Source organism: Myotis lucifugus, unplaced genomic scaffold (genome assembly GCF_000147115.1).
Source record: "Myotis lucifugus unplaced genomic scaffold, Myoluc2.0 scaffold_1, whole genome shotgun sequence".
Taxonomy (NCBI): Eukaryota; Metazoa; Chordata; class Mammalia; order Chiroptera; family Vespertilionidae; genus Myotis; species Myotis lucifugus.
This window is the reverse complement of record NW_005871049.1, coordinates 37,697,658-37,721,997: the sequence shown is the minus strand read 5'-3', so window position 1 is coordinate 37,721,997 and position 24,340 is coordinate 37,697,658. Positions and strand designations below refer to the sequence as shown.

General features: G+C 39.2%; 1 protein-coding gene across 3 annotated transcripts in view; it reads right to left on the bottom strand.

The window, feature by feature from the left end:
* The window catches only part of KIF13B (kinesin family member 13B), a 166,472-nt gene that overhangs the window by 44,898 nt on the left and 97,234 nt on the right, over window positions 1-24,340 (bottom strand). For 2 of the 3 annotated variants that reach the window (XM_023755815.1, XM_023755820.1), the window contains 11 exons: window positions 19,259-19,429; window positions 17,553-17,710; window positions 16,188-16,320; window positions 11,530-11,676; window positions 10,894-10,923; window positions 9,055-9,154; window positions 8,382-8,508; window positions 7,580-7,635; window positions 5,266-5,390; window positions 3,544-3,720; window positions 734-826 (listed from right to left, as the gene is read on the bottom strand). In XM_023755815.1, coding sequence (XP_023611583.1) covers window positions 734-826; window positions 3,544-3,720; window positions 5,266-5,390; window positions 7,580-7,635; window positions 8,382-8,508; window positions 9,055-9,154; window positions 10,894-10,923; window positions 11,530-11,676; window positions 16,188-16,320; window positions 17,553-17,710; window positions 19,259-19,429 — 1,317 coding nt within the window. The remainder of the gene's footprint in view (window positions 1-733; window positions 827-3,543; window positions 3,721-5,265; window positions 5,391-7,579; window positions 7,636-8,381; window positions 8,509-9,054; window positions 9,155-10,893; window positions 10,924-11,529; window positions 11,677-16,187; window positions 16,321-17,552; window positions 17,711-19,258; window positions 19,430-24,340) is intronic. The other variant, XM_023755823.1, reaches the window with a different exon arrangement.

Genomic DNA, 24,340 nt, shown 5'->3' with positions numbered 1-24,340 from the left:
ATTGGAAGTTTGTACCACTTATTCCTCTTTATCTTTTAGCAGTGAAAAGGTGTCAACTTGCTTTTCTTTTTTTAATATATTTTTATTGATTTCAGAGAGGAAGGGAGAGGAAGAGAGATACAGAAACATCGATGAGAGAGAATCATTGATTAGCTGTCTCCTGTATGTCCCCCACTGGGGATCAAGCTCACAACCCAGGCATGTGCCCTGACTGGGAATCGAACCGTGACCTCCTGGTTCATAGGTTGATGCTCAACCACTGAGCCATGTGGGCCGGGTCGATTTGCTTTTCAAAGCAATGTTTTTCTTTAACAAAATACTAAAGCCAGAACCTTTAGAGCAGCAGTTCTCAACCTGTGGGTCGCGACCCCTTTGGCGGTTGAACGACCCTTTCACAGGGGTCACCTAAGACCATCCTGCATATCAGATATTTACATTACGATTCATAACAGTAGCAACATTACAGTTATCAAGTAGCAACAAAAATAATTTTATGGTTGGGTCACAACATGAGGAACTGTATTTAAAGGGCCAGAAGGTTGAGAACCATTGCTTTAGAGCCACAAGTACATGTTACTGAGTCAAGATTAGGAAATTCTTCTAAAAACTTACAGCATGTCTCTAAATATACATTTCTATTTAGTACATGTTCCTTAGGTAGGTGGCTTTTCAGGGAGTTAGCTCTTTTTACATGTTTATTTTTAGTAAATTCAAATTTCATATGACCATTCACCTCTGGGATATTGGAGACAATCTCAAAAGTCACTCCGCAGCCAGGAATAGAACTTCGATGAGACATCTTTTTTAGGAGACTCTGAGCAAAACCCTAGAAAAACAAAATAGAAGATACGGTTTTCCACTTCAAAAACTGAATTTATATTATCAGAGAAACAGCGTAAATGATATTGCATTCACTCTAACCAAAAAGAAACAGAACATATTTCAAATCTATGCATGTTGAAATCCAAATCACCAAACACAGGTTCCTCCACTTTGTCTTAGTGCACACAACCCATTTTAGATACCTGTGTGTCTACATGTGCGAATGGGTAACAGGTCCTATATCCACACACTGAGAGCACAGACCCTAACCTCTGGAAACTGACACCAGGCATCCGGTTCAACTCTGCTTAAAGGCTACGGAAATAAGGCTGTTAACTTCTACACAATAAAACGACCTTCTAGCTAAGAGGTAAGCAAGGACTGGTGACTCTTACACTTTTTTTATTCCAGTACGATGGACATCTTGTACCATGAATATTGACAAGTTCGGGCATTAAATTCTTGACCAAAGCAGGATCGTTATGAAGGATGATTTAAGAGTGCATGGTCATTGTTTATGCTGACTGTGCTCTTTGCAGTTAAGAATTGAACTGTTGAATTAATGCATAGATGACTCATTTAAAGATGCTGCTAAGACTGAACATCCTGTAGAGGTTGAAGAGAGCAGGGATGAGGGCAGAATATAATTGGTGAATAAAGATAAGAAGAAGAGAGAATATTAAACTAACGGAGAACCTTTTTCCTCATGCAAAAGGGAAGCAGGAAATATGTGAAAACCCCCCAAAGAAAACAGAAAAATCAAGCTGCTTGGTCTTAGGAATACATATTTTCACAAACCTACTGAGTAATTTCTTTCCTATTTAGTAATCTTTAATTAATTTTTTAAAGATATATTAACCTTTTAGAATGCAAAGAGACCATTACTTCATCTCTTCACTCTCTTGACTGCAGCCCGCAAAGCTGAGCCATTACCAGTCCATTGGCCAGAGAGGAGCTACAGCTATTTTCTAATGGGTGTGTGTGGGGGGGGGCGGGGGGCAGTGGGGAGAGGGAAAGTGTGGGTGCTGCTGTTATCTCCATTCTTGTTTTCTATGTCTATGGAATTACTAAAGCTGACTTGCATGTATTAGGCTCCTAAGGAAGTCCCTGCTCTTTTTATACAGACTTTGTTTTTAGAAATGAAATATCTGAAATTGGGACGAAAACTGCCATGCCCTAAAATACTATAATTTCATTCAGTATCAGCTGGATACTATCAAATCATTTCAACCAGGGGGAAAATGTGGCAAGTCCTTGTCCCTGCAACAAAAAATAAAAACAATCAAAAAATGTAGAAAAAACTTGGTGACATCACAATGCACCCTTTCTGTTAAAAATTCTGTGGGGCCAGTACCCAGTCAGTCTCAGTTGTACCAGGTTAGTCTCGGTGCTTGGCAACCAGAATCTCTAGTTCTGAAACGGCAAATAACTCTTCAAAATGTTCCCCAGCATGCCGATTTTAATCCATCGAGCCTTCCGAGAAAAGGGAGGTGAAGAGAAGAGTGAATGGGAGACACACCATATGCATCTCTGGCTAACCCGATGACCTGGGCTTTATTGATGTTGGATTGCCCAGCTAAAGAGCTGCAATTTTAACAGCGTTACCGCCAATCTTCATTTCGAAGATTGATATCAGTGTGACATTTAGAACTAAAGATTAATTTTTAGGGGTGGCGATTACATCTAGGACTCTGTCAACCATGACTGTGCTCTTTTAAATGAAAAGATTTATTTTCATCTGTTCTGGTTTTAGTCAGTGTATTGGGAAGGCCTCCAAAGAGTGAGCATAGACAGTTAAAAAGAATCCCTAGAATCAACCTCCCAGATCCTGTATTTGCAAAACCAATAACGGAAAGAGTTTATATCCACCTAGAAATGTTCCACTAAATGTGTCCTTCATGTGGCACAAGGTCCTTTGTAATCTAGCTTGCAACCATGCCGGCCACGGCCTTTGGCTCTGCAGCGCACCCCTGCTTCTCCAGGTCCCCAAGCCTGCCACGCCCTTGCCATCCTCACCACCCCTGTACATATTTCCTCCTCTCCACGGAACAGCCAACAGCTCCTTCCTTGTCTGCAAAAAAGCAACTCGCATGCTACCTGCTCTCTGAAGTCTCCCCCGATGTCCTCAGCCTGAACTCTCCCTTCCGCACCTGCCCTCTCCCAGCACATGGTGAGCACCCGAGTCACAGGAGAGGAGAGTCACCTATTTATACATGGACACATGCCAACGGACACTGGCTCTTTGAGGACTGAGACTATTACTTATTCATCTTTTACCCCAAAGCCAGATAAGAGTCCACGTCCCAAATTTATGAATCAGCCAATTCAGAGAGATGACTGAAAGGAAAGAAAGGTATGGAAAGCAAAGGGTAAGAAGCACAAACAAAGGCTCCCTGCAGTGAACCTTCTCATCTTAGAGGACCCAGATGAAAAGTCAAAAACAAAGAGCCTTCACCTCGACAAGGCTCTGTGGCACCTGAAAAAGGGCTGTAAGTTGTGCCTATACAATAATAAAGGTCCAATGTAATGATTTACTACTGGCTCGGAGGAAGCCAGGGTGACATGCTCTGGGACGGAAGCAAGCCCAGCTACAGGCCAGGAACAGCCCTGTGAAAAGAAGCGCGCAATGCTGCACAGAGCCTGTGGGATGGGAGGCCAGAGGGTCGCTCCACGGCCCTGCCCTGCTTCCAGTCATTTCTTCCATTAGGATGAGCGACTCACCTGCCGGCCATGCACATTGACACAGATTCGTTTGCGCAACACTAGCTGCATGTCAGCTGGATGGCTGAGCCCGACCGTCACCCGCACAATCAGAAACACTCGCTCATCCGCAGGGGTGCCTTTGCTGAGCTGAGGACAACTGTGCACTGCGGAGTCCCACGAAGCTTCCGCTTTCACCTGCAGAGAAGACAGAAAGAACATGCTTTCCCATCTTCTCCTAAGAACAAGAAACCTCACAAAGAGACACCTTGGCTTGGGCTGAGGTGGAACATGCCAGTCATGAGGGAGTCTACTAAGAGCCCTGCCCTGAAGACTGTGGAGTATGAGGGTGTGGCCACGATCACCCTCGGCTGGGAAAACAGAGCAGAATGTTCTCTGCTGACTGGATTTGAAATAAAAAAAAAAAAATGCTCACCTGCCAGCCATGAACATAAAATTTTTTTTGCAAATTCAGTTCAATGAACTCCTGCATATCTTTCATCTAGATCAGGGGTGGGCAAACTTTTTGACTCAAGGGCCACAATGGGTTCTTAAACTGGACCGGAGGGCCGGAACAAAAGCATGGATGGAGTGTTTGTGTGAACTAATATAAATTCAAAGTAAACATCATTACATAAAAGGGTACGGTCTTTTTTTTTTTAGTTTTATTCATTTCAAACGGGCTGGATCCGGCCCGCGGGCCGTACTTTGCCCATGGCTGATCTAGATTCATCAACTGTTAACACTGGCCACTTTTCTTTTCCCTCTTCCTCACAACACAGACACACACTGTGTTATTATTATTAATTTTTGCTGAATTGCTTTAGAATAAGTTACAGACATATAACTCTACATCCCTAAATACTTTAGCAATTATCGTCTAAGAACAAGGGCATCCTCTGACTTACCCTCTGACTTCCTGAATATTATCATATTCAGGAAATTTCACATCGATGCAATACTATGACATAATATAGAGTTCATACTCAAATTTTCCCATTGTTCCAATCCAGGATCACAAACTACATTTAGCTGTCATGGTCCCTTTATTCTAATTTAATCTGAAATGGTTCCCCAGCCTTTGTTTATCACGCGAGACACTGACTACGAAGGAAGGGCCCGTGTCCGTTTACAGAGGGTGCCACAGCTGGGTTGTCTGACTGCTTCCCCCTGTGAGACCCAGGTCGTGCATCTTAGGCATACCCCTAAGGGACCATGTGTCCTTCAAAGCATCACATCAACTTCCCTTCCTTAAAGTATTTTATCATTTTCCCAATATACTCCAAATTTTTAAATGAACCCCCACTGTACTAGTATACCCATCACTAGGATTCAAACATTATTAGGATTTTACCACACTGGATTCATTGATTGTTTCCCTGCCCCCCCTTTTTTAGAAAGTATTAACTGAAGAATTTCAAAGCAAATCCCAGGTATGGTATCATTTTACCTCTTCACTCAGCAGCATTTCCCTAGAGAGTGGGCCCTGCAGACCTGAACAATGAATACTAACACTCAGCCTTCACCAGGAGAGGAAGTAAGTGTTGCGTGGACTAATCTGATGATCCACTCCTTCTGGAAGTGGTTCCATTCTTTCTGGAAGCCATACTGAAAAGTTTCCATTTACATTTCTGGAGAAATGTAAGCAGTGAAATAACAACCTTGCTGGCTGTTTCAAAAGGCTCAGGGAAAGGTTAAGGAAACTACTTCTCATCCAATCCTCCTAAGTTATGTTTTACTTACCTCTCTATCATGGTGTTTGACAATCTGCAGTTCAAAGAACTCGTCCTCCTCTTCCTCAGTAAGGGTAGCATCCCATCCACCAGGTTCTGGGTCATCAAGATTATCCTGAGAGCTGAAATCATCCGCTAAAAGCAAAGAAGTTCCATTATGTACAAAGATCGTTTTAAGGACAACCCCTACCAGTTAAATTTCAATGTGTTTGGTATTAAAATCCTTCTGCCTCAAATTTCATTTCCTTTGGCTCTAAAATCTTACATGACAAGGATGATGACCATTAAACAGTTCACAGATCTTAGAGATGAAAAATGCCTCAAGAAATTATCTTACCCAATCTCCTACCTTTATGCCTTATTTTACATGAAAGGCAACTGAAGCCAAAATACCCAAGAGGTTACTCAAGGTCAGTCCATAAATGTTAATAAGATTATAACCCAAATTCCCTGAGAGTGGACTGAAAAAAGGAGAAGCGAGAATGATTCTGATTATCTGACAGTTGAGTTCATTAAAAGAATCAACTGGCTACAGGAACTAGAAACTGGAGGGGTTTCTAGTTCCTGTAGCCAATTATATAATACTAGAGGCCCGGTGCATGGATTCGTGCACCGGTGGGGACCCTCGGTGTAGCCTGCAGTGATTGGGCCAAAACCAGCAGTCCAACACCACCTGCTCCTCCTGCCTGCCACTCCTGCTCATCCTGGCCCTGCTGCGCCTGCTGCTGCCACTGCCTGCTGCTCGATAGGCTCGCTGCTGCTCTGCTGTGGTCTTGGGGTTGTGGCGGCCAGCCATGAGCCCTGTGTCTGGCACTTGTCGGTCAGCTGAGTGGCACTCCTGCTGTGGGAGCGCACTGACCACCAGGGGGCAGCTCCTGCATTGAGCGTCTGCCCCCTGGTGGTCAGTGCGTGTCATAGCAACAGGTCTACTAGTCATTCAGTTGCTTAGGCTTTTTTTTTTAATGCTTAGGCTTTTATATATATAGATAGAGTCCATACTCAAATTTTTCCATTGTTCAAATCCAGGATCACAAACTACACTTAGCTGTCACTGTCCCTTTGGTTACTCAGTTCCAAACCTGTCCTCCCAACTCCCTATCCATAAGCTGTGAGTAGGCATCAAAGGTATCTTTTTAGTATGTGGGCTTAGGCAGACCAACAATGGGCATGAGGCTGAACAAGGTCCTGATCATGTCTAGGAATATCCATTCTAACAGGTCTTCTTTAGGCTTAGTCTTCTCTCTCTCTCTCTCTCTCTCTCTCTCTTTCTCTCTCTCTCTCTCTCTCTCTCTCTCTCTCTCTCTCTCTCACACACACACACACACACACACACACACACACACACACACAAACACACACACACACACACACACACACACAGCTCACCTATCCAGGAACTGAGCATAAGACTAGGCCAGAGTCACCTTTAGGTTCAAGATTCAAGAGAACAAAGTAGGCGAGAGCGCTGCGGCAATACATTAAAACCCTATCAGGTGGACAGACAGTGGAAGTGGCTAAGTACTCTTTCTAACTCTGTGTGTATATGAAACTCTCCCATGTGTCTAAATAAGCTAACCAGCACAAGATGCGAAAAACCTCAGATATCATAACTCACTTCCAGCTCGGTGAAAGAAAACCCCTGAGGACATCCCATCTTGCCCATTTAACATAGTTAATTTTAATATACAGTTCTTCTGCGCATGTTTTAGGAATTCAACTGCTGACTTTTAACTTATTTTTAGCTCTTTAATCTACCTCAACATTTTTATTTTTCCTTGTCAGATAAAGTATATGTAAAATGTAGCCACACCTAAGATATTTTAACATGACCATAAAATGTCAGAAAAAAATGACATTAAAAAATAGGCAAGGTAGGGATGAATGACAGAAGAACTCACAGAAAAAGTGATAACTTTAGTAGGCAATGTTAAGGAAGCACCAGATAAAAGAAAACAGGCTACATAAGCAACCACTAGTCATTAGTCCCTTCCATAGAGAAGCCTTTTCTAAGAATTATTCTTTAATTTTAAGTGCAGGAAAACATGACTACCTTCCTAAACTGAGGAAAGAATAAAGCATGCACACAGTGCGGGCTGTAGAATATGTGAGACACATCATGATGAAACATACCTATCACTGTTACAAAAATATTACTCTCTCAGAAAGTTCATTTTTGGTCAAGTATCAAGTCCTTTGGCACACATAAAATGAACCCTAACCTTAGGCCTACAGAATTGCACAACTGCATCCTTTGTTAGAATCTAAGTGTTACATGGAGAGTAATGTGTTAGAGGTAAGCCTTCCAAAAGTACCTCCTAACTTACCATTTAAATCAAGGAATATAACAGGAATGTGTGTTTCCATTCCAGGAACTGGGGTCCTAAAACATAATGAACAAATAGCATCTCAAATAAAGCAGACAGTCTCAGCAGCCCAGACATGGTGCCACAGCCTTAATCACAGCCAGCCAACAATAACTCTGCTGCTGGGTTTGCTGTAATAAACATCAGAGATGCCACAGAGCCCTGACGGTAAGTGCTGCCTCCCTTCTCGGGTGCTCTCGGGTGTAATTATCATGTGCTCTGAAATTAGAACTCCGTCTTCTAAGATGCATATACCTGTTTATAAATGAGGCTTCCTTGTTTAAAGTTACTTTCTTATAAAATTATATACCTAAGGGCCCCATATGGCTTCATTTACTATTTTTAATTTCTATAAAGTGGCACAGAAATCTGCTGACAGTACAGTTTTCACGAGCACCAAAACTAAAAACTCCTAGAGATGCAATTTTATGATGACCAAATGGTCTTTTAAGGGAATGACCCAAGTAATTAACATATTAACTATTTTTTTTAAATGCTAAGTGCACTGGTACTAAATATTGATTTAGATTCTCAGAAATCTTAATTATTTGAGCTCATAACAATATTATTTAATAAAACAATTTTAGGCCATAGTTATTCCAACTCATGAAAATAATTTAAACACTTCCTCTAATTCAAACAACTTTCCCCCCATATGCTGCAATGAGCCTTCCATTAATTAAAGCACAGGCAAAATTCCTACAGAAAGCAGTTGGCTTAGTGAGCATTTAGAACCTTAGGAGTCACGTGGCGGCATGCATACCATTCTGCTGGGGCCCCTGGAATCCCACTGCCGGCGGAGGGGACCATAACCGCATTCCTCTCCTCAGTTAGAGTCAACCTCATCTCTAGAAGCTGAGCTTCACGGTCAGCATCATCCTCCGTTTTGTCTAAAACATCAGGAATGAGGATCAGACAGGGCTATTTCACTTGCTACTTACACTTTTGTCCTGTGTACCAACAGGATGTCTATATTTCAGTTACTTGATAAGGAGGGTTCACTAGAACTTATGACTTCCTCAAGTCATGATAAAAAAATTATGATAAAAAACTATAAGCTAGCGAGGCTGGTGTACTCTTACAGAGGCCATGCCCAATTCGTGGAAGGCCTACAGTAGAAGAGCACATGAATAATTTCTTCCAGAGTCAGAGGATTTAAGTACTTTGGACAAGAAATCAAGAAATGTTAGCATCTTCCCAAAGTTATTTTTGAGGGACAATGTTTACTTTGTGTACCATATTTTCTCTTTATCTGGTGGGGGCCAGGGGAGACCTATGCAGAGACATCACTCCAATTAGATAAATGTTCTTTGGAAAGGCTATGACACAATAACATTCCTATGCTCTTGCCATCCCCATAACTGATGTGTTCATTTACTTATAATTTACGTGGCTGCAAATGGGGGGGAGAGAAATACTCAATGTGCTTTTCTTACCATGTTTACTAACAAGCTTCTGCAGTTGTTGATCTAAGTACTCCTGACGTTTTGTTAACGCATTTAGCCATTTTCTACGTAGTCTCTCTAAATCCCGATCCTGGAAGAAAACAAGGGAAATGACAGAAAATATAATGTATAGGCAATATATCTAAAACCGATGCTCTATCTTACCTTACTCTAATGTGCTTCAAAAATGTTAAGTATCCTATATAATAAAAGGCAAATATGCAAATTGTCCCCTTGACAGGGAGTTCCACCAGGGGGCGGGGTCAGCCAGCCAACCACCCGCGATCCCTCCCCCGAGCTGGCCTGGCCCAATTGGGGCAGGCTGGCCGGACCCCACCTGTGCACAAATTTATGCACCAGCCCTCTAGTTATTTCAGGGCCGATGGGGCGGGGGGGGGGGGCAATAAGGGGGGAAGGGGCTGCAGGAGGTTGACTGTGGGAGCACATTGACCACCAGGGGCAGCTCCTGCGTTAAGTGTCTGCCCCCTGGTGGTCAGTGCATGTCATAGCAACTGGTCGATCCGTTGTTCCAGTCATTCTGGTTGCAACAGTCACTTAGGCTTTTATATATACAGATGTCTATTATTGTCACTAGTTGGCTCCAGCCATTATTCAGAACAGTAACTTTCAGAAATTAAAGCATCATCATTAGGATAAGACTTTCTAAAAAGCTACTCTCTGATCTCCAGAACCAGTTTATCAGTGTTGGATAAAAATTACAAATGCTACTCAATAATCTTCATATTTATATCCCTTAGGACCACCGTAAGAATTCTTCAAAGTTCTTCACTACAGTCTTCAACATTTTGACTAGTCTTCATGTTTCTCTCCCTTGGTTTGGTGGGGGGAGGGGAGTGGGAACAGGGGCATTATCAACAGCCAAACAATTCTGCCTGTCAACACTTGACTGTACACCAATCTCACCTCATTTCCTTTTGTAATAAAGGTACAGGACTGGGTAGATCAGTGGAATGCTGTGGATATGGTGTGTATCTGGATTTCACTAAGGCACTTAACCAAATAGCTCATGACATTCTTGTGGACATGATGGAGAAATGTACAATGAGTCTACTTGAATGAGACCAGAAATGGCTGAAATATCACATCCAAGGAACAGTGATTGATGAAATAATGTCAGCTTCAAAGAAGTCTCTATTGCTGTGCCATAGGACTTTGGATTTAACCCTCTCTGATACAATGTTTTTATCAGTGACTTATATAGGAAGGCAGACATTTTTATCAAATTAGAATGATGCAAAACCAGGAGAGTGACTACACTGGATGACATAATCAGGATCCAAAAAGCTCTGAGAGTCCTAACAAGACTAACAAGATAAAACTTAACAGACATAAACAGAATTTTACAGATTAGAAAAAGGGGAGGGGCAGGAGGAGATACAAAACCAAACCCGTATAACTGCATGAAGTGGGAGAAGAAATACCTGGCTTAAAATAAGGCAAATATCTAGGAGCATGGCTTGACTGAAGAGCAGTATGACAGCTCTTATCGAGAAAGGGGTGGGTGAGTCCACTCAAGGACAGAAAAAATAAGGTAGAGAATCTGCAGAAATAGATCTGTAGGAAACCTGGGTGGAGAGCTCCAGGTTTGGAAAAGGATAAAGATCACAAATGATTCCCAACCTAAACAGACTGTACAGGCTATGGCTTTACAGTCTATGACACACTCATTCTTCCCTACTGTATTAATCTGAGGAAAAGCAATATTTGAATCAGAATTAATTGTGTTATTATTAAGTAACAGTATAGCAAGACTCAGGAATGGGTACTTTAATCAAGCTTATATGATGAGACTAACAGGTACTTCATTACCTGGTAGCTATCCATGTCTTCCTCTTCATCCTGAAAGAAAAAAATACATTATGCAGAACTGAAACAGTTATCCAAGCATCAGGCAATGCTAAACAACCTGAATCTTTCCCCAGACTTCATATTTTCTAATTTAATGAATAATATACTGCTTCTTCTCCCGCCCATGCTTACCCTCACTCTTGGTTTGATAGTTTTCAGAAAATTGGAGTAAACCCTTGAGCTTCTTATGGGAAAGTGAAGAACATACATTTGACCTTTTTCAGGAACCAGTACAATACTTCCCCTGCTGGGTTTATAGTCCCACTCCCCAGGGGAAATCAAACACCTGCTAGCAGACAGTCTTTACAAGCCAGTGGGGGGTTTCTGCAGAGGGTGGTGATGGAGGAGGTTAATCAGGAGTAGGCACTGAGGACTTTCTGGAGGCTGAGATGTTTGATTAACCCTCAGCTTGACACATACCAGGGCAAAACCAACAGTCCAGTACAGTGAAATACCAGGTTAAAAAAAAAAAAAAAAGCAAAGGAAAACAAAAGGAATACTGAAAGAATTTTTCGTGGAAGGCAGTTTCTGACAGGTTCCCAGATACTCTCACCTAATGAGTCTTTCTACAAGAACATAATAGGCAGAGTAACTCACATGGAAGGTCTCATGCGTCTTCGGGGATCTGAGTGCTCTAACTTTCACACACCCAATGCCAACGGACAATATACTTTCTTCCATCAGTGGTAACGTCCCAGACTCCTGCACAGTCTTCACTTCCACTTGTACTCGCCGGGACTGCCCCTGTATCACAATTTTAAGAGTTTCTTGAAATTGGTTTGATTTGTAAAAATTTGGTTTACAGAGACCTCTACAGGCTGATGTTAGGAAAAGCATTTAATTTGGAGATACTATCCTCATATTTTAAATGTGAAATAGCAAACTATCAACTGAAAAGCTAATCATGAAAAATTAGCTTTTAAGCAAATAGAAAGTCACAGAACAAATATGTGGTTTACACATTTTTAACAAGAAACGTTAAAAGAAAACATTCTAACAAAAGAAACGCTAGACCAGCGGTTCTCAACCTGTGGGTCGCGACCCCTTTGGGGGTCGAACAACCCTTTCACAGGGGTCGCCTAAGACCATCAGAAAACACATATATAATTACATATTGTTTTTGTGATTAATCACTATGCTTTAATTATGTTCAATTTGTAACAATGAAATTGGGGGTCACCACAACATGAGGAACTGTGTTAAAAGGTCGTGGCATTAGGAAGGTTGAGAACCACTGAGCTAGACAATAAAAAATGTTCAACTTACTAATGATCAAATAAATACAAATTAAAATTAGCGCGATACATACTTATTTCACTTACTAAGCTGACAATTATCTTTTAAAAAGGCAATTTCCAATATTGCCCAAAGTAATTAAATTACATACACTATTTGTGGGAATATAAATTGGTAAAGCTTTCTGCAAAGCAATTTGAATAAAAAAGTTACGTTTTCCTTGACCCAGCAATTCAACTTTCTGGGAATATCTTCTAAGTAAATAATGATGTATGCATTTAAAGAATCAGAAAGCAATGTTAAGAATAACAAAAAACTAGTTATAAAATTAAATGCAAAATATTGGTAACTGCTTAAAACTTTACTATATATAATAAAATGTTGTCATTAAAATATAGCTGTAGAAAAATATACATGATATTTTAAGTTAAAGAGTATAGTGACAGATGTTACCTAGACTTTTTAGAAAAGAGCAGATTGGCCAGTGTGGCTCAGTGGTTGAGCATCGACCTATGAACCAGGAGGTCACAGTTTGATTCCTGGTCTGGGAACGTGCCCAGTTGCAGGCTCAATCCCCAATAGGGGGCATGCAGGAGGCAACCTCTCAATGATTCTCACCATTGATGTTTCTGTTTCTCTCTCCTTTTCCCGTCCTCTCTGAAATCCATAAAAATATATTTAAAAATAAAAATATAATAAAGAACAGATTGCCAAACCCACCCTATGTAATAGATCTGCTTTAAGTAATAAGCAAAATAAAAATAAGAATGATTAATACTATCCTGGATTCACTGGTCTAATCCTCAAATAAAACAAGTTTAACCAAGCTGCAAAATAAAGAATTGATCAGAGAATATCCCTTCTTAGGCACATTTTTTCAGAATATGTGTGACCCTGTATATTTACAATAAAACAATAGATTTCTTTAAAGTCTCAGCATTCCCAAATTACTGACTTCAAAGTTGGTTTATAAATTACAGAATTAAAAATATAACTTAAAAATGGATTTTGAATATACAATTTCAAGTCAGTTACTCTTCCCCTCTTCCAACAGATTTTAATTCCCAAGAGCACTGCGTTATCAGTAAAGTCAACTAAGGCAATGATTGATTTGAAAAGATGGGTCACAGATGTCTTGTGATTTCATATTTAACAAGGACTATGCATCAGGTATTTTGTGGAAAGAATACCTCAGAAAACATTTTAATTGTCTAAAATAGTTTAGTCAATTATTTACTTTGCCTAAGACAGAAAGTGATCTATTTTAAATGTGTGCCCAAATGTGAAAGGTAAAGTACATATACTTTTGGGAGGATTCAGATAAGGAGAGGGAAGAAAAGGAGGAAAAAGATCCAGGAATGGCTCAATGTTCCACAGGAAGAGCTTTGATCAGTATACTTAAACAGTTTGACTGAATTTCTTTCTGTTTTTCAACTGAACTTCTTGTAACTGCTGATATTTAACCTTTTTTTTTTACTATAATACAGCAATTTCATATGTTAACCTAACCAGTTTTCCCTGCCATTTGCCTGTTCAAGAACAGTAGGTTCCAATTTTGAAATATATTAAATTCAATGAGCCTACCATCAACACCCTCTATGAATTAGCTACAACCTCTTCTGTCACTGCTTTCCAGCTCTCCCCATGTTACTTTCTACTTTATTCCAACCCCTGTATCTTTACTCTTTTTTTAATATTTTTATTGATTTTTTACAGAGAGGAAGGGAGAGGGATAGAGAGTTAGAAACATCAATGCGAGAGAAACATCGATCAGCTGCCTCCTGCACACCCCCCACTGGGGATGTGCCCACAACCAAGGTACATGCCCTTGACCAGAATCGAACCTGGGACCTTTCAGTCCACAGGCGGACGCTCTATCCACTGAGCCAAACCAGTTAGGGCTGTATCTTCACTTTTTATTCCTGTCCTTTACATATGAAAAAATCTCCAGCCTTTGCACGATACTTCCAGCATCCCGGTCAGGATGCACATCCTTCAAAAAGAGTCTTTCCTGATAAACCCAACCTACCTTTAAACACTTAAAATATAGGTTGTCAGAAGTATGACAAATACTTAAGTATTCAATTTACATTAAACCACAGAAAATTATCTGGTCTTGCCTTCCAGGAGATGAATTTCTAAGGCAGCTAACAAGGATATATATAGATTTAACAGATGTTCAGAAAAAGATGTTCTTCACACCCTTAAGAACCCTATTTTATGTCTATATCTCATGCTATAATTTAAACTAATTTCCTTCTGCTTTCAGTTCCTTGACCTTATATGCATGAAGAATTTGCTAAAATTCATTTGCTGGGGTTAGAGAATAAATGCTTTTCATCTTTCTTCTATTAAAACATTTAGAAACTTAAATATTTAAGCAAACTTTCTTTTTCCTTTAACCTTTTCTCATATTTTGCTGTGAATGATTTAAACATTCATTTACTAGAGTAACATTCATTCTAATATTTGACTATTGTTCTAAAGTATGGAAACTATCATAGGATGCAATATTCTACTAAATGTTGAATTAATATAAAACATGGCAAAAAAAGGAGTATTTCCAAATCCACTATGTAAATTCTATTAAGATATTCTCTCTCATCTTTAGTTAGCAGAATAGACACTTTCCAGATTACAATCTGCCTGGGGGCAAGTGATGGTTCCCACATATTGCCCTGCTGAATTGATTCCTGGCAGGTATTCATATCTGCCTAGTGGCATTTATTTAACTCCTCCTGTGGTATCATAAAAAGATATTTGATCTTTGTCCTTCATTCCTGGCAGACAGCTCCTAAAACTCTTGGACTATCCGGAATGATAAAGGTTATAGGCACATCTTTTAATAAAGTGACTTTTAATCTGGCGACTCTTGGCAGGCCCCCAGATAATTTGGTCATCAGAAAGACCAAGCCTTGATTAGAAGTTGGAACTTTCAGCCTCACCCCTCAGAGAGAGAGGAGAGTGGGGCTGGAGATTATGGCCAATGGCCAAATGGTGTCATCAACCATTCCTACATAATGGAACATCCATAAAAACTTACAAAAGATGGTGTTCAGAGAGCTTCCTGGTTGATGAACAAATCCAGGTGCTGGGAGAGTGGTGTACACAGAGAGGACATGAAGTTCCTCATTCCTCATCCCATACCTGACCCATGCATCTCTTCCATTTGGCCGTTCCTGCATTGTATCCTTATAATAAACTGGTAGCAGTATGTAATAGGCTTTCCCAAGTTTTGTGAGTCATTCTAGCAAATTATCAAACCCTTGGAGGAGTGTTATGGGAGCCCCTGACTGCAACCAAGTCAAACAGAAGTATGGGTAACCTGGGAACCCGATACTTGGCACGGGAATCAGAAGCAAGGGCACTTTTGTGATTAAGTCTACGCCCTGAAACCTGTGGAGTCTGAGCTAACTCTGGCAGGTAAGGTCCAAACTGAATTGAATAGTAGGACACCCACTAATGTCTGCCGAGAATTGGTTGGTGTCAGGAGAAAAAATTACTTCCCACCTCCCATGTGCCAAGCACTGTGTTTCATATACAATATCTTTAATCTTCACACCAACCCTACAAAGTTGGTATTATCACCACCTCCACTCTGCACCTGATTAAAGGTTCTGAGAGGTCACTGGATTTACTCATGGAAGACCCTAACAGGTTAGACTCTGGAGGTTTGTTCTTCCCACCACATCACACTGTTTCTCCTTGTTTCTATAAATATTCTAATGTTGCTTGATATGTTTTATTTTGTACAATTCAATGCTAAGTTGTTCTTTAAAGCTTATCTCTTTATTACTTAAATCTAACAGAAGCTGGTTTTAAAATATTATAAATAGAAGCATTTTTTAAAATGAAAGAAAATACACATGAAGTAGGAGATGATTTTAACATAAGAAATGGAGTTGGCCAATCTAGCTTTCATTATCACTGACATTTCTGTCAAAGAAATCCAATAGGAAGCTTTATGGTACCAAAGTCTTTAATGTGAACATTCAGAATAACATTTATAATTCTGTTACCTGCCGGAGTTGGAAGATTCCTCCTGTAGGCACGTCCTTTGCAGAAATTACTTCTACAGGGCAGTATTCACCATTCTCGTTCTGTTCCAAGATTTGAACCCAGAATTCCATTTTCCTGGTGACTTCACTCCATCTAGGAAATAGTTGAAGTTCTTGGAAAATCATTCATTTCTATTTCAATACAGGCAGCTTAGGCTCCTACATGAGAATTAACAATAACAATGACCTCCAAACAAAATAGTGAAATAGAATGATCTGTAGCTCAACGAGCAATATGCAAGTACATATTAGCAAATATAATTGAAGGCAGAGTTAAACAAATAGTATCAGAACTAAGACTATACTTGCAGGAGCCATTTCCATAGTTCATTACTAGAGGAGTTTATCTGAACATGTGGAACACCAGAACTAGAAATGGCTCTTTTATTTTGTTTAAAAAGGTATGATGCCCAGCTGGTGTGGCTCCGTGGTTAAGCATCAACCTATCAACCAGGATGTCACAGTTCAATTCCCTGTCAGGGCACATGCCCAGTTTTTGACTTGATACCTAGTAGGGGGCGTTGCAGAAGGGAGCCAATCAATGATTCTCTCATCATTGATATTTCTATCTCTCTCCCACTCCCTTCCTCTCTGAAATCAATAAAAAAAATATTTTAAAAATAAAAAGGTATGAAAACTACAAATCTATTTCAGTGATTATTTAAAAATCTAAACATTGTAACCAGTGGGACAGGAGCAAGTACAGTGATTATCTTTTCATAAGTAGATAAATATATGCTTTAGGAATTTGACAAGTATCTTTGCTCACATAAGAAAAGAGAATCAAGAAAAATCTCTCAATGTCTAATTTAAAATTTGCTAAAACTTTCTAACTAAAAAAAAGAAAATCTGGTTTTCATTTAAAAAATAGATGAAAAGTACAAATATATGTGCTCTTTCCCTCATTTCCTTTTAACTTCTTCTTTTTTTAAACTCTTCTTTTAAAATCCTGGTAAACAAATGTGCCTACCTCCTCCCATCACCGATGCCACCTGAAAAGAACTTTGAGCTAAAGAAAAATAAGCAAACTTGAATTCTAGAGCATATCTTGATCCCTTTTCTCTACAGTTGATTAATTAGAAGTAATTCATAATAAGCTATCTATTCTCCAAAAATTTATTTCACTCTGTATTCTTAACTACCCATATATTTAGCTTTCTTCTATCACACTTCAAAGTTCATCCTCTAGAGAAGTTTAACTGTGCTATTAATGCCCTGGAAACACCACCATCTATTACTAGTGATGATGCCCAGGAAAGGACAACCTTTATAAACGGCAGTATTAATCTCTAGCAATTTGTAATCAGATGGATCTCCAAAATTCACCTGTCCCGAAGACTACGTGTTTTTGCTTGAATAATCCCCAAATCCCACAGGGCTGGGTTTTTCGGTGAATCGGTCATCTTATGGCCATATATTTCAATTGCCAGTGCTCCTTCTGAAAGGTGCTCAAGAAAGTCTTCAGTGATGTTAACAGAAAACTCCTAAAAAAAAATCACAGAAGAGGAAACACTTTCTGGTTACCTTATGATAACTGGTACCTAGCATCATATGCTTCATGAAGAAGAGAAATAGAAAAGACTGTTTTAGTTATAGAACAGAACTGCTGTCATATTACATCCAGAATGAATTCTCACATGGTCTAAGGTTCTTGACTTTAAAAATAATGCTACCTCTAATTTTTAAAAAATGTTTCACCTTGAAAATCTATTGTGAAAGACCAGCATTGTATTCTGTTTTGTTAGCAATACTTTGGGAGCCATTTTAAAAAGTATAAACAATTATATTAAGAATTATAATATAACAAGAAAAGAATTATAACAATGATCTATGATGTCTTGATATAAAAGAATATTTTTCCCAGTTTTTAGGAAGCTATCTCCAATAATAGGAGAGAAAAGAAAAAATGATCATCAGTACAAAAAAATATCACCTAAATTTTTAAAAATTCTCCCACCCTGTCCATCTTTGCAACATAGATTTAAGACAGCATTTTGCAATAGTTAGAATGAAGCTCTAAAACAGTTTATTTGTAAAAGTGATAGAATCTCCATCTCTTTCACTCTCTCTTGATCTTTAATACACTAAAGGTATTTCTGTATTTTAAAAAATTAGAGACTTCTCTCTTGAAAAAAATGAGATAGGTCAACTGTGCCACAATAGATAAAAGGTATCTAAGATCTGACATTCCCAGCTCTGCTGGTTACCACCCATGGGCAAACTGGTCTCTCTGAACTGGTTTCTTCTGCTGAAAAAAAGCACCCTCATCAAATATAACTGTGGTAAAGGTCAAATGAGAGAATAACATTAGTGCCTAGCAGAGCACTGGGTACTCAATAAAGTTAGTTCTTGTCTCTTTTCTGTCTTCACTTTCTCTAAAACACTGGTGTCTTAACTTTTTTAGGTGACAATTTCTCCAATCTATAATAATAAAAGCATAATATGCAAATCGACTGAACAGCGGAGTGACCATCCGGACGACCTTCCAGAATGACCAGTGGGCAGGGCTGCAGGGCTGCAAGGCAGCTGGAGCCACGAGGCAGCTGGGGCCGCAAGGGCCGAGAGGCAGCCGAGGCAGCGAGGGCTGCAAGGTAGCAGCCGAAGTGGCCGTGACTGCGAGGGCCTACCCTTGCACGAATTTCGTGCATCGGGCCCCTATTAATTTAATATAAAACCTGGATTCCTTTTGGAGAAGAGCACACACGTACACACATATGTGAGAGTGTTAATGTGTGTATGTATTCACACAAAAGTTAACTTTTGATTATGGAGGAGTTAACTGCATTGACACTTTGGTTTAGTTTTGTTTTTTCTCCCAGCTTTACTGAGATATAAGTGACATATAACATTGTGTAAGTTTAAGGTGCGTAATGTACTGATAACACTTCCGATTTTTAATACAGCACAATCCTAAGAAACTCTGATCCAAGACACATATCAGTACCAAATTATTCAACTAAATAAGGTTCATTTTCTTGTTTTGTGTCTGCCTGAGTAATTAAATGCTGACCAAGGCTGGAAGACATACTTACTTTGCAATGATCAAAGACAACCATGCACTGAGGCTGCTTGCTGACAGAAGAGGATGAGGTGTCCACTTCCGGTGCGACCATTACTGGATCCTGTTGATCCCAGAAGTTGTATTTGCAGAATACAAAGTGGGACAGATGCTGTGGCAACCCAGTGGCTTGGAGTATTTTAACCTGAAGGAAAAGGAAGGTTCTGTTAGTTTTTATCTCAAAGAGTTCCAAGAAATACTTAGAGATATCGACTCCAGTCCTGACTGTCACTAACTGTTGGTTTATGTTGACCAAATCCCATTCACTCTGGACTGTACTTCTGCCCTAGTCATATTTAGCAAGAGGTTGACAAGGGTAACAACGGCAATAACTTTGACTATAAAGGTGGATGTCTTAAAGCATTTATAGACTAATGAAAAACATTTAAATTCTAATTTCTTATAACATCATCATAATCACCCTATAATAACAATAATCAACTCAGAAGAAGAAAGCTCTCAAATATCAACACCATTCCATGATACAAATTTGGTTAGTGAATACTGTACATCATAAGAACACAGAATTGTTAAGAATGATGAAGAACATGTACGTGCCAATAAGCAAAAAACCATTTACTTGATACTTTAAAGTTTGTTTCTTTTTAATAAAGTTCTCAAGTAGACTACTACATGTGACTAGAGCATTTTGGAGGAAACTTTAAAAGCCTCAGGAATGTATACTTTAGAGATCTGGAGGGGTGAACGGTGGAGATTAAAGAAATGTCCATAACAGATTTTAAAGCAGCCAAGTTTCTAAATATTTCTTTTGACAGGTAGCATCAAATTGATTTTTTAAGCTGAAGTTTTTGTATTAAGTTGTAATATTCTAAAACTCCTCCAACTATGAGGGAAACTAAACCCTAAAATTAATTAAGTGAAACTAAATTCTGATTTTATAACCCATTAGGCCAACTTTCATATGACTGAGCATTTATTTACTCTTCAACTGGTCTCTTCCTTCCATGTTGTAGGTTGTACTCTATCCCCAGCAAATAAATTTAACAAAAGTAGATTTGAATATATGATGTAGTTCATCAAACACAAATATAATAGTCTTAGCACTTGAGGAAGTCTTAATAATGCCACAGAAAATCTCACAAAGCAGATGATTTTATTTTCTTCTATACCAGGTCCATAATGGCTAAGCAATGAATGGAAACTCCTGCTATTATCCATTGTTTCCTGTGACAACAACAAGAGTTTACAAATCTAGATGGTAACTCCCTGACAGGCTATGAAAGATGAATTGACTAACACATTTTATTCCTCCGAACCAAATACGGCGAGCTGTATTCAGCAATTACTTTTTTCTTAAATTTAAAAAAACTATCACTTTTTTATTAAGTGTTAAAAGTGGTTATTATATTCTTTAAGATGAGGCAATGTGGTATTTGGGAAGATTATAAGATTCTGGAGTATATAGATCCAAATAAAAATCTCTGCCACTTATTAGCTTCTGTTTTTGAAAAAATTACTTTTAAAATTACATTTTAGTTTCCTTAGGCTTAGTTTTTCTCCTAGGTGTAACAGGATAGCTAGCTAATGATACCAGTGTGAGGAATGACCATTACCAATTAAGTGAAATGAATGAAAAGGCTTTGAGTGGATAGATGTTCAATAGGTACCTCCTTGTGATGGAATTCCACCTGAAAGCCTTTTTTTTTAGACATCAATCTCAGTTTTGGGGTTGAAATAAATAAGCAAACACAAGGCTTTATATACTGAACTGTTCCCTATAGGCAACTTCTCGGGAATGAGACTGCCAGGAATGAAGAATAACAGGATATAACAGAATGAGGAATATTTAGAACATAGGTTTGGGTTTCTTTTTCGGTTTTAGTTTTTGCCTACAGAAACCAAAAATCACCACCAGGTGTCAGGATAACACAGACTTCAATCCACTCACCATTGCTCAAGATACTAGAGCCCAGGAATGTCAGAAGACATTGATGTGGTTTGGAATTTTAAAATACACTAATTGTATCTAATGTAATTGAAAATATCAATATGTTAATATGTACAAACTTTATTTCACCCCAGAAAAATAAACCCAGACTTCTTTTATGGCTGGCGAAACTCTTCACTCATGCAATTCAAGTGTCCCCAGACTGGTTTGGTTTGTTTTTTCTAATAATATTTTGTTTGCTATCACACAGTTTATTTGTCTTCCTCCTTTTATACAAAAGGCTATTATATGCTCAGAATATGGTCTCTAAAAACCACTTTCCATTAAAAGGAATCAGGTTCCCTGGAGAAATGACTGATTCCAGATCTAGGACAGGGAATGTACAGAATGAGACCAGAATATTCGTCGTATCTGAATGCAAGAAAGCTAGTAGAGTTTATGAGGGTTAAGGTTGTGTCAAAGGACTCAAGAACTAACTGAAGAGCCCCCACAGGCCAAAGATGGGATAATCTGAACTTTAATATAGGCAATAAATACAATGGATTGAAACACATCAAATATATTTAAATCTAAGAGTTCATAATGATATTAAAACTAAAACCAAAAAGAAATCTCCTTGGCTGCTTTTGGATATTGGTAGGAAAACCAATTCATTATTTTGAAAATCAGTAAATAATGGGAGAGACTGGAACATTTACCACGCCTCTTCTATACAAACTGTATCTCTGAAGAGAAAATAGTTGATAATAGAAAGATTCTCTCTATAGAAGTATTCAGCTAATAACTGAAGGAAAAATAGAATTATAGCATCATTCTTTTCTAATGCCTAATGAAATGTCTAGGTAATGAACACCGATGATTGCTAACCACGCTGGAAGAGAAGCAGACATAATGTGCCTTCTGAAGGAAAAATAATAAAGTATCCTCTCTACTCCTCTTCCCCCATACATTGCTTGTATATCTACCTAGCAATTAATGAAAAATACAGCATAACATGTTAAATAATACCAATCAGTAAGATGCAGACTATGAGAAAATATAATAGCCCATTTCTAAAATAAATTGTAGGATAAGAGAGAATGAGAGACAAAGAGAAACAGAGAACAACACCCACAAGTGATTGAGCCTAAAGATTAAGACAGCCTTCAGAGACATGTCAACTAAGACAATCAAAAAAACTGACTGGACAGTTCATGATATTTAAGAAAGCATTCATTTTTTATTATGATATTTTAGTTTTATTTGATCTTTTTAAGTACTCTTTTTTGTTGTTGTTAATCCTCCCTTGAGGATATTTTTCCATTGATTTTTAGAGAGAGTGGAAGCTAGAGGGAGAGACACAGAGAGAGAAACATCAATGTGAGACAGACACATCGATTGGTTGCTCCCACATGTCCCCAACCAGGGCCAGGGATCGAGCCTTCGACCGAGGTACGTGCCCTTGACTGGAATGGAACCTGGGACCTTTTAGTCCATGGGCCGATGCTCTATCTACTGAACCAAACTGGCTAGGGCAATTACTCTTCTTTTGGAGATACTAAACTATTTATAGACTTGAGGCCCGTTGCATAAAATTTGTGCATGGGTAGGGTCCCTAGGCCTGGCTGCCAATCAGGGCCGATCTGTTGGGCAACTGGTTGGGGCCTTCAGGCTGGGGGCAGCTCCTGCGTTGAGTGTCTGCCCCCTGGTGGTCATTGCGCATCATAGTGACTGGTCATTCCGCTGTTTGATAAATTTGCATATTAGGCTTTTATTATAAGGATGTAATATGATGTCTGGAATTGCTTCAAAATAATCCAAGGGAAGGAGTCAGTGCAGAAGTGGCTTAGGTGTTTGAATGGAAGAAGACTGACCACGAGTTGATAATTGTCCAAGGAGGATGAAAGGGGATCAATAACACCTTTCTCACTACTTTTATGTTTGATATCTTCCAATAAAAAAAAATCTTCAGATTTTTAAACTTTATTTTCTTAAAAAGCTTGTTACCCAAAACATACTACTTCTTAACAGTGATAAAGATAAATTTTCCAAATGAGATAGTATCTTTTGTGTTACTTTACTAATAGTAAACTCACACAGTTGATCTTTCACACAGCTGCATTTACTGGTCCATCACCTTTAAAATGGGCCATATGGAGTCATCAACCCTATGTCTCCATCTTTGATAATCCTATAACCTTAAAGGACATGCTAGCAAAACAAGTACAATACAATAAAGAGTAATCTTTTAGGGAATTAAGAATCCCCTGCTAATCCTGAAGCAATAGTCTTAAAACATATGAGGCCTTCTTAATATATGCAAAGACATACAGAAAGTAGCCCAACTTTAACAGCCTTAGCTTTCCCATGCCTTGCAGCTAATGCCTACTTTCAATGTCAACTTCCATCCTAGAAACATGCGCTGAGACCCAGGACTGGACATAGGATGGATTATGAAGTAAGAGTTCAGGTCAGGCTTCTTCTACTTCACATTTGAATGGTCTTGTACACTGTTTCAATTCCCCTTGCTAATTTCTCTTCCTCAAAAACCTTTTTAACTGGTTTCTCTGTGATTCTTAAGCAATGGCAGGAGCCCACTGGAGTGGATTTGGAAATGTATGAGGGGGTTTTTTTTCCACTGTCATGAGTGACAGAGGTGGCACTACCTCTGCTGACTGTGATGACAGGAATGTGATAACCTACCTAAAATCTACCGAGCAATTCCCCATGAAAATGCCATAGCTCCCTCTGGAGTAAGAGTTGTACATAACACACTCTCCTTCAAGTTCACCTGGAATCTCATTTTTCCAGAAATTTTCCTCAGACCTTAATATCCGAATCAATTACCTTTCCTCTGTGTCCCAGAATGTCTGGCCTACCTCTCTCAGAGCACCAGGGTTACACAACATTGGAGTCTTCTGTTCACTGTGTGACCCCCTTACACATATGCACGAACCACACAGAGTGCTCCTTGAGAGTTGGAATCCTGTCTTGTTCATCTTTATATTTGCAGTGCCTGGCACAATGTCTGACAGATAACACTCCACACATAGCCCATGAATGGCATGCATGGGAAGAGCAGGAAGAAAAGGGCTTGCAATTAGGGCATGACAAAGGCACGTGGGGGAAGAGGAAGAAAAAAATCATAGAAAAACAGGGTGAAGAGTG